The sequence below is a fragment of the Gadus macrocephalus genome, chromosome 15 (genome assembly GCF_031168955.1).
Source record: "Gadus macrocephalus chromosome 15, ASM3116895v1".
In the NCBI taxonomy this organism is placed as follows: Eukaryota; Metazoa; Chordata; class Actinopteri; order Gadiformes; family Gadidae; genus Gadus; species Gadus macrocephalus.
Window position 1 is genome coordinate 197,758 of NC_082396.1, and position 10,000 is coordinate 207,757.

General features: G+C 45.3%; 1 protein-coding gene across 1 annotated transcript in view; it reads left to right on the top strand.

Annotated features, from left to right (window-relative positions):
* The window catches only part of hpse2 (heparanase 2), a 27,106-nt gene that overhangs the window by 15,935 nt on the left and 1,171 nt on the right, over positions 1-10,000 (top strand). The window contains exons 8-9 of the mRNA XM_060073802.1: positions 4,896-5,041; positions 7,309-7,455. Of these exons, the coding sequence (XP_059929785.1) occupies positions 4,896-5,041; positions 7,309-7,455 (293 nt within the window). The remainder of the gene's footprint in view (positions 1-4,895; positions 5,042-7,308; positions 7,456-10,000) is intronic.

A 10,000-nucleotide genomic window follows, 5' to 3' on the forward strand; every position in this document is an offset into this window, starting at 1 on the left:
ACCAGGAACTAGTCTCTACCTGATCTCTTCTCCCCCAGGAACTAGTCTACGTCTGGCCTCTGCCAGCATATCACCAGGAACTAGTCTACGCCTGGCCTCTGCTAGCATATCACCAGGAACTAGTCTCTACCTGATCTCTTCTCCCCCAGGAACTAGTCTACGTCTGGCCTCTGCCAGCATATCACCAGGAACTAGTCTACGCCTGGCCTCTGCTAGCATATCACCAGGAACTAGTCTACGCCTGGCCTCTGCTAGCATATCACCAGGAACTAGTCTACGCCTGGCCTCTGCTAGCATATCACCAGGAACTAGTCTACGCCTGGCCTCTGCTAGCATATCACCAGGAACTAGTCTACGCCTGGCCTCTGCTAGCATATCACCAGGAACTAGTCTACGCCTGGCCTCTGCTAGCATATCACCAGGAACTAGTCTACGCCTGGCCTATGCTAGTATACATCTCAGGCACCTATTGCTCTTTTCCCGTGGGAGCTATTAGTTGAGATGAAAGGTGTTTAGTGGTGTTGAGTGGCTGGACGCAGGGACGAAATATCATGTAACCTTAGCCCTCTGTCAGAAGCCAGGGACAATATCACTCCACCCCATCGCAACTGTGTCCCTGTCTCTGTGGCTACTGAGAGACGTGTAACCTGAGCGCCTGCATACGCAGCCATGCTAGCAGCATTCCCTGCATCATGGTGATGAATGGGACTGCTACTCGCCGCTACCGGCTTACACTGTGGGCTGGGGCCGTGGTTCTGTTGGGTAAGTTAATAGGCCTACTGTTTAAATCAAGTATTTGGTTATAAGTTAGGTTAACTGTGCAGTAAAATCAAGAATATGTAAGCAGAACTGGTCTCCTAAGACAGGATTCAGTGCAGGATAATGGAATGATAACATACAGTTTTTTTTTTATTGAGATTATCGCCAACCAACACCCAAAACTTCAAAAGATCTTGTTAATCATTGTCTTTTTCAACACAGAACCTTTTTTAAATGGTTTTCCACATTCGTCCCTGTCAATCCACAGTGTATGTGCTTTCCTGTGGGCTGTGTTAGGCTTCCAGACCATAAAGCTATCCAATGCCTTCATTTTCCTACGGCCTCTCTCCATTATTTTTCTGGGAAAGATGGCCTCCTGCTAGGATCACAATGCTTTTAACATGGCTGGACGTCTGGGGCCGGCACCAGCCGACCCGCTGAGCGCGTGTGCTACGAGCCAACCTGTCCGCGTCTTGGCAAATTTATGGTCTGGCCCCTTGCTTCAGATCGCTCCCAATTGGTCGATTCGGAACGCAGTCAGGTCCCTGACCCAGGCATGGACTCCACAGTGAACCTCTTTCCATTCTCCGCCTTTCATCTGGTTGCCTCTTTTAACCTCTCTTCTCCGCCCTCTCCACTGGCCTGTTCACCCGCTCCCTCCAGAGTGTCCTCGTGTTGACTCTGCTCCTCTCCTGCTGGCTCCCCACAGGGTGGGTTGTAAAGCGCTGACCGTCCTCTGTGGGGATGTCCGTCTGTCTTTAACGTCTGAGGGATGGTGCTGCCAGTGTTCTGTCCAATGACAGAGGGGGCTCATGGGTCCTGTCTACAAGGCTGGATGTGTCTATAAGGCTGGATGTGTCTATAAGGCTGGATGTGTCTATAAGGCTGGATGTGTCTATAAGGCTGGATGTGTGAATTAGGCTGGATGTGTCTATAAGGCTGGATGTGTCTATAAGGCTGGATGTGTCTATAAGGCTGGATGTGTCTATAAGGCTGGATGTGTCTATGAGGCTGGATGTGTCTATAAGGCTGGATGTGTCTTTAAGGATGGATGTGTCTATAAGGCTGGATGTGTCTATAAGGCTGGATGTGTCTTTAAGGATGGATGTGTCTATAAGGCTGGATGTGTCTATAAGGCTGGATGTGTCTATAAGGCTGGATGTCCATAAGGATGTGTCTATGAGGCTGGATGTGTCTATAAGGCTGGATGTGTCTATAAGGCTGGATGTGTCTTTAAGGCTGGATGTGTCTATGAGGCTGGATGTGTCTATGAGGCTGGATGTGTCTATAAGGCTGGATGTGTCTTTAAGGCTGGATGTGTCTTTAAGGCTGGATGTGTCTATGAGGCTGGATGTGTCTATAAGGATGTGTCTATAAGGCTGGATGTGTCTATAAGGATGGATGTGTCTATAAGGCTGGATGTGTCTATAAGGCTGGATGTGTCTATAAGGCTGGATGTGTCTATAAGGCTGGATGTGTCTATAAGGCTGGATGTCCATAAGGATGTGTCTATAAGGCTGGATGTGTCTATAAGGCTGGATGTCTATAAGGATGTGTCTATAAGGCTGGATGTGTCTATAAGGCTGGATGTCCATAAGGATGTGTCTATAAGGCTGGATGTGTCTATAAGGCTGGATGTGTCTATAAGGATGTGTCTATAAGGCTGGATGTGTCTATAAGGATGTGTCTATAAGGCTGGATGTGTCTATAAGGCTGGATGTGTCTTTAAGGCTGGACGTGTCTATAAGGCTGGATGTGTTCATGAGGCTGGATGTGTGTATAAGGCTGGATGTGTCTATAAGGCTGGATGTGTCTGGATGTGTCTATAAGGCTGGACGTGTCTATAAGGCTGGATGTGTGAATTAGGCTGGATGTGTCTATAAGGCTGGATGTGTCTATAAGGCTGGATGTGTCTTTAAGGCTGGATGTGTCTATAAGGCTGGACGTGTCTATAAGGCTGGATGTGTCTATAAGGCTGGATGTGTCTATAAGGCTGGATGTGTCTATAAGGCTGGATGTGTCTATAAGGATGGATGTGTCTTTAAGGCTGGATGTGTCTATAAGGCTGGATGTGTCTATAAGGCTGGATGTGTCTCTAAGGATGTGTCTATAAGGATGTGTCTATAAGGCTGGATGTGTCTATAAGGCTGGATGTGTCTCTAAGGATGTGTCTATAAGGATGTATCTATAAGGCTGGATGTGTCTATAAGGCTGGATGTGTCTATAAGGCTGGATGTGTCTATAAGGCTGGATGTGTCTATAAGGCTGGATGTGTCTCTAAGGATGTGTCTATAAGGATGTATCTATAAGGCTGGATGTGTCTATAAGGCTGGATGTGTCTATAAGGCTGGATGTCCATAAGGATGTGTCTATAAGGCTGGATGTGTCTCTAAGGATGTGTCTATAAGGATGTGTCTATAAGGCTGGATGTGCACGTCCTTGAAGGCCAGTGATGCTTTAAGGAGAAAGAATAATGCCTTTCCCCCTGGAGAAGGGGAAAATGAATAATGACTTTCTACAACTCTTCTCTGCCCATTATTTATTCTCCTGACACAAAATAAGGAGATGAAGTCTTCAAACGTGCGCTCTAACTTTTTTCTCCAACATGTGTTCATACATCCAAAATGTAACCATTTTTTAGGTTGCGTGAGTTGTGTTGAGTTGTGCGAGGTTTGGTTTGAACATCTCCTCCAGCCGCTACCTGCTAAACGTTGCCTATTGTGACCACGCCTGTTCTCCTTCTCATTGGAGCCTTACTGAAACAAACTGCACCGTGTAAGACTCAAATTGGAAACATGGAGAGTCAAAATACTAATTGATTACCTTCGTCTGGATGCAGTCTAATGACCTAGCCTCACACTTTGATCTTGAATACTAAAGGAATTAACAAGGTCGCAGCCAGGGATACTGCCTCCCATTATAACCATGCTAAAGGTGAATTCTGACGCTCCTTCACAAGTGGGGCAGCTCAGGCTCAATTTAATTTGGTGTCTACCTTTTCTTTGATGTAGCCACCCTGGCCCTGAGTCCTTGTTCAAAAATACTTGGCTATCAATCCCATCTTTGTCTGCCTCAATGCCTCTCTGTCTGTCTGCCTGTCAGACATTTATAGAAGGAAGACCAACAAAGTATTGTAACCTCAGCCGATATTTTACAATTCCATTAATAAAAAACAGCGCTGTGCGCCACAAAGACTACCATTAGAGTTGTGGCTATTGGTTGGCATCTTTGACTGTAATTCGATTTTGAACGCCTTAAGCCGCCGTTGATGCTAAACGAGATTCTTGAAATATGAAATCACATTCAGAGTGAAGGGGTCTCGTTGAGGGAAGAAAATCATGACACTGTCCATCTTGTATGAATCAAAAGCCTGCTTGCCCAGTCCCAGAGCTGCTTTGTTTCCCTCAGTGTGTAATAATCATAGATCACAGATCTGGCCATACATGTATACATGCATCCCTCAGCCGGTGGCCTTCACAGTATAGTCCTATACTGTGTTCTGCTCCCCGATGCCTGGGCAGCAAATTAAGTTAAAGCCTGCATGGAAAAAAGAAGCTCTTAAATGTTGCCATATGCAGGATTGCATGGGAACTTCCTGAAGACCACATGTTGTTCTGAGCTCTTTGGAGAGGTGTTGAGCCCGTGCAGTCTGAAGAGAGACACATATTGATGATAACCTAGAGCAAAGTAGTTGGTAATATTTAGTAAAATCCATGTTCGAGGCTTGTCAGCTCTCATCAGCAAACGGTTTATGAGGGACCGGAACGTGCAGATGTGCAATAGCTCCATGGGGTGGGAGATATCGAATATGTTGACTTAAATTAAATGTTGAGTTTAAATCCAATGTCGTAATCCTTCCCTCGACTTGATTGATTTGTTGACATAGTTCTAGAATAGCTTGTGGTTCTTAAATTCTGAGCCCATGCTGTGTCCAAATAAACACAAAGCGATCCATTGCAATGTTCTCCTCATCAAGAACATGCTTCGGAGTGGTCGTGGGGCCCTCTTGCTTCGAACGGGGCTCTCCACTTTTTAGGGCCTGTACCAATTTCTTTGCATTAAATCATAGAGCGTTTCTGTGTGGTGGCCGTGTGTGTACGTGTGCTCTACATGTCTGTGTGGATGTTGCTGTTCAGGACTACTGGCTGTCGCTGGTCTTCAAGCGTCTGGTGGGCCCCAGGGTGCTGGCGGTACGCGTGGCCGGACTGCAGAGGAAGCCGCGGCCGGGGAGGGTGATCCGAGACAAGCTGCGCATCTACGCTCACTGCACCAGCTCATCCAAGTAAGAACTCCCTCATGAAGCTCAAATGACACGGTTCCACGGTCCACCTGAACCCGGCTGGACACACGATACGGCTGAATGCCTGGTTCAGTCCTGTGTATTAGTCACCTCGTGACGAAAAATACGTGTATAAGGAGATGATCCACTTGGCTCATGTCATTACCAGGGGGCAACTGGCAGCTCTCACACGCCATCAGGCCATTAGGGTTTTATGGTTATGGGGGGCGGGGGAGGGTTTGACGGCAGGTCTCAGACTGCGGTGGCCGTCTCAGTTCTGTTCCCATGCACTCCTCTGGAAGCTCCACCCGGGGCTCAGTGTCACGTCTGCTGGCCTCCCATAAATAACCCCAGCAGACACCCTCTGGTTCACAGCCCATAGCCTATAAAAGTTAACAGGTATCACTTATCAGGTGTGTGGGGGCCATCTTCCCACTGTCAAAGAGACGCTGAAAGGTGCGTGGGTCCTTCATCCCATCTCGTGTTGGCCGGTGAGGCGGGTCGAGGGGGGGGTGGGGGGGGGGGCGGGGGGGCGGGGGGACAATAAGGCGGTCTGTGCTGCAGGCACATAAAGAGTGGCCCACGGCGGAGCCTGTTCAAGGTTATCCATTAACCGGCCCATGGCCTGCAGCTGTCAGCGCCTGGCTAGCCTTTCGGCCGTGCTCCAGACCGGGTTACAGGTGAGCGGTCTGAGACCCCGCCCCGACCCTGAGAGACGATGCCACGCTGCTCAGACAGACGGGCCGCTTGGTAACCAATGAGAGGAGAGGTGCGCCACACATGACCGCCCCACAGCAGGGTTTGTTGACACACATCCAGGTATTTGAAATAGTTTTCAGAGGGTGTGTCCACAGATGCTTGGTTAACCTTATCCGTCCCCGACTCCCTGCCGTTTACACAGTGTCCAGTTATAATCTGGGTGGATTACGTGACATTAAACGTGGTGGTGTCCCTCTCGTTGGCTGTTAAGAGGTATTATTAAGAGGTTTGTGTGTTGGAATGGCCCTGTTCCCAGTGCGGTGGTTTAACTGGTATGTTTCAGTTCAGAATGCACCAATGTTCCAACTTAAAAGAGCACCAAAGACATGTTTATGTTTCTGGTTTGAAAGCCTCAGAACCTCATCTTTGGAACGGCTCGAGAGGCCATTATCTGAGCTCCCATCTGACCATCTGATCTGTAATCCCGAGACACGCGTCCATGAATCTCAGAGCGGAGGATCCAGGGGTTGAAGGCAGTGCCAGACTCAAGCCCTGCTCGGCCCAACAATGCTTTGGTGTATCTCTCACGCTAACAATGTTGAAAAAGTCTCGGGCAGGTTTAATCAAATACATGGCGGTCCCTTGGTTTGCCAAACCGAGACTGTTAGAAGTGATGAGGTTGTGGAGGTGGTAACAGTGGGAACAGAGAAAGATGTCTCGCAGATCATTTAGCTCACGGATAGGGGGGGGGGGGTACATGTGGTATTCACTACAGCTGTGTTGTCTCTGTCTTCATATGCTCGCTTTTATTCGATTTGATCATGTGTTCCTTTTCTGTCCTGCTTAGTTATTTACCTTCGACAAATATCGCCCGATCAAATTGTGTCCCAGCAGCATTTAATTTGTTTTGTTTTGTTGCGACTCAAAAAGTGTTGATGGTGTAACTCACGACACGGAGCCCGCGTCCTTCACAGACTGGGCCTGACCTTTAACCCCTGAACCCTACGCCCACAATGACTAGTCTTTGTGTTCCTTACTGTAAAGAACATAGAAGGGCTTTGGGGGGGCGAGTTGTGGTTTAATACAGTCTACAGTAGATATAGATAAGCTGATGATACACTGGCCCTGGGGCGAGTTGTGGTTTAATATAGTCCACACTACAGTAGATATAGATAAGCTGATGATACACTGCAACTCGCTGCACTGTGGAATTCCGCTGCACATATTGCGAACGCTGAATCGCAATATATTTGTTCCCCGTGATGTTTTGGATGGCGATTAGATCAAGGAGTCGGTCTGATTCAGGCAAACTGCTCTGCGATAACGATATCAAAGGAACATCTCCCTTTGTAGTCATCTTTAATTATAGCGACTTTTATTACGTATGACAATCTCATCTATAATGAAATCCCATAAACAGATGCAGAGGAGGATGAAGAGAAAGAGAGAAAATGTCGGCTCACCATAAAGCACAAAGGAAATAAAGTAGTTTTTTGAGATATGTCTGCTCGTGTCGATTTTGATCATGTCTTGATTGTGTTTTCTTTTATTTTGTCTTCTTCGTGCACCAGCCATAATTATGTGAAAGGGTCCATTACGATCTACATCATCAACCTGCATCGGTCGCGAAAGAAAATCAAGCTGGCCGGCACCTTACGGAACAAGACGGTGCATCAGTATCTGTTCCAGCCCTACGGGGCCGACGGACTACACGCCAAGTGAGGAACTTCCTGCTATCGGCCGCTTTTCTTATCCTCTTTAATTCTTTATTTGTTTCGTTCTGTCCATTTTATGTGTTTCTCTTAATTTATATTTATTTTGTTATATATTGTATTATTTCCTTTTCTTTTGCTTTCTTTTCCCTCGTTTTCCTTATTTTACATTTATCCGGTGACTTCTCCACTAAATTTCATACACATGTGCACACAGAATCATACAATGTGTGTGTGTGTGTGTGTGTGTGTGTGTGTGTGTGTGTGTGTGTGTGTGTGTGTGTGTGTGTGTGTGTGTGTGTGTGTGTGTGTGTGTGTGTGTGTGTGTGTGTGTGTGTGTGTGATCCTTGTGGTTTTCCGTACCGAGTTAAGATGCATACCTGCTGTACTGGCTGTTACACTGACTCGAACCTTTCTGATACGATTTCGGCTGTGCCTGTTTGAGAACCATATTATGATTGTTTTTCTACATTGGCTCTTTACATTTCAATAATGTAACTTTGGTTTCAGACTCTCTGCTTGGCTGCAAGCACAAAGATTACATACACAATGTTTCATTCTGAAAGTTCAGACGGACACAAACTTTTGTTTTCCTTGTCCGATATCAATCATCCTTGTCTGCAAATTTTATTTTTTATTTTTGAACCAGTCCCTCTGACCTCCCTGCTCAGGACTGGTGATTTATGATATTATGCTGCTTAGTCCTTGTTTATTAAGATGGAGGACTAACTTGGTTGTGATAGAAAACATCCAGTGAGGCCCAGCGCCTCGGGACCCCCCAGTAAGGATCTGTTTTCATAGCTTCACTCCGTGGTTTATCACTTGGCCTCACTACCCTTTACACTCATGCCATTTCAACCCCGTCCTGCCCTTCCTATTTAGGCATTCAAAAACCTTATGCAAGGCTGTAATAGAATCCCTTTGGCCGTCTGGTATTCATATAATTAATAGCCATTATCTGTTTCTCCTGACCCCCTCTGTTATTCTGGCTCACTTTAAAGCTTCAGAATCCTGGAATAATACATTACTGACTGCGTGTGAGTGAGGGGGCTGGGGTTTGTGTGTGTGTTTGTGTGTGTGTGTGTGTGTGTGTGTGTGTGTGTGTGTGTGTGTGTGTGTGCGTGCGTGTGTGTGGGTGCATGTGTTTTTTTTATTAGGACCCTCCCACCCGCTAGGTGAGCGTGTATGAGTGTATATCTGTGTGTTTGTGTGTGTGTGTGTGTGTGTGTGTGTGGGTATGTGGGTGCATGCGTGCGTGCGTGTGTGTGGGTGCATGTTGGTATGGGTGTTTTCTTTTCGTGCCCACCTTTAGCGTCAGCAGCGGCTGACTGATGTTTCATTCAGGGCATGCTGCTGCAGAATGCTTGAGGTGTCAGAACATCGGTGTGGGGTAATTAATAAGAGGGCCAAGGAACGGATCAGGGCTTAAGTGTGTTACCACAGGCGAGCCAGGGAGACGGCAATGAAGATTTTAGCAGCACCAGATGTCTGAGTGTGTGTGAACCAGGCTGTGGCCCTATATTTACTGTGCTGCCTCGACGTTGACAGACTTAAATGCGTTTTTTAAGTTTCGATTTAATAATGATGTAATTTCAGTTTGAGTTCTGTGGTATTTTATTTTGTAAACAATTATAACATCTATAAAATTTATAAAAAGGCGATTTCCATCTTGAAAGTAACTAACAAAAGTTTTCAATTACAAAAATCTGATAATCCTAATGGCTGCTGCTTGACATTAGATACAGACATTTACAGTAAGCCCAACAAATAATGTACCTTTTTTTAAAACCGTAACATTATGCTAACATATAACCATTATTAGTTTCAAAGTTGAATTGCTGCAATGAATTCCTCAAGAGGAATGCAGTTAATTTATGTTATTAAATGGTCAGAAAGCGAGGCAGATTCAGGATTTTCAGGAGTTATACATAAAAGATAGATTGCTGAATTGCTGTGTTCATATTCTTAAATTATAGGCTACTGTTATAGGCTAACATGCATTAACTATATAGACAAAGGAATGGTTCTTATATAGCCTATACTTATTGTTGATTGTTATCAGTTTTGGGATTTTTTTTATTCACATTGTTAGCAATATTTTGATAATATTGTAACTGACAATATTGTAAATTCCAGAGTTGTTATTAGATGTCAAGATATTTGGTGCCTATCACAGAGCAACAGAATAGCCTACGTTTAGATCATATCGCTTCTCTCTGAAGACTTTTGTGGATTGGGAATGCAGGTAAACAGAAAACAAACCTAGGGCAGAATTTTCATTAATTTAATTAATAACCATTCGGCTAAATTAATTGAAATGTCAATAAATTATTTTAAGCACATTTATTTTTAAATTGCAAATGCATTACCCTAATGAGTACTGGAAAAATGTAAGCACACGTTTCTAATGTAAAATATAATACAGCTGAAAATGTTTTTTTCTTGTCAATAAATTAGTTAAATTAATTATGTTGTTGAAACTGAACCTCCCTCTCTTTTCCCTTTTCTTTTTGACGGCTTGATAAAATAGTCCACAGCAGCGGAATTTTAA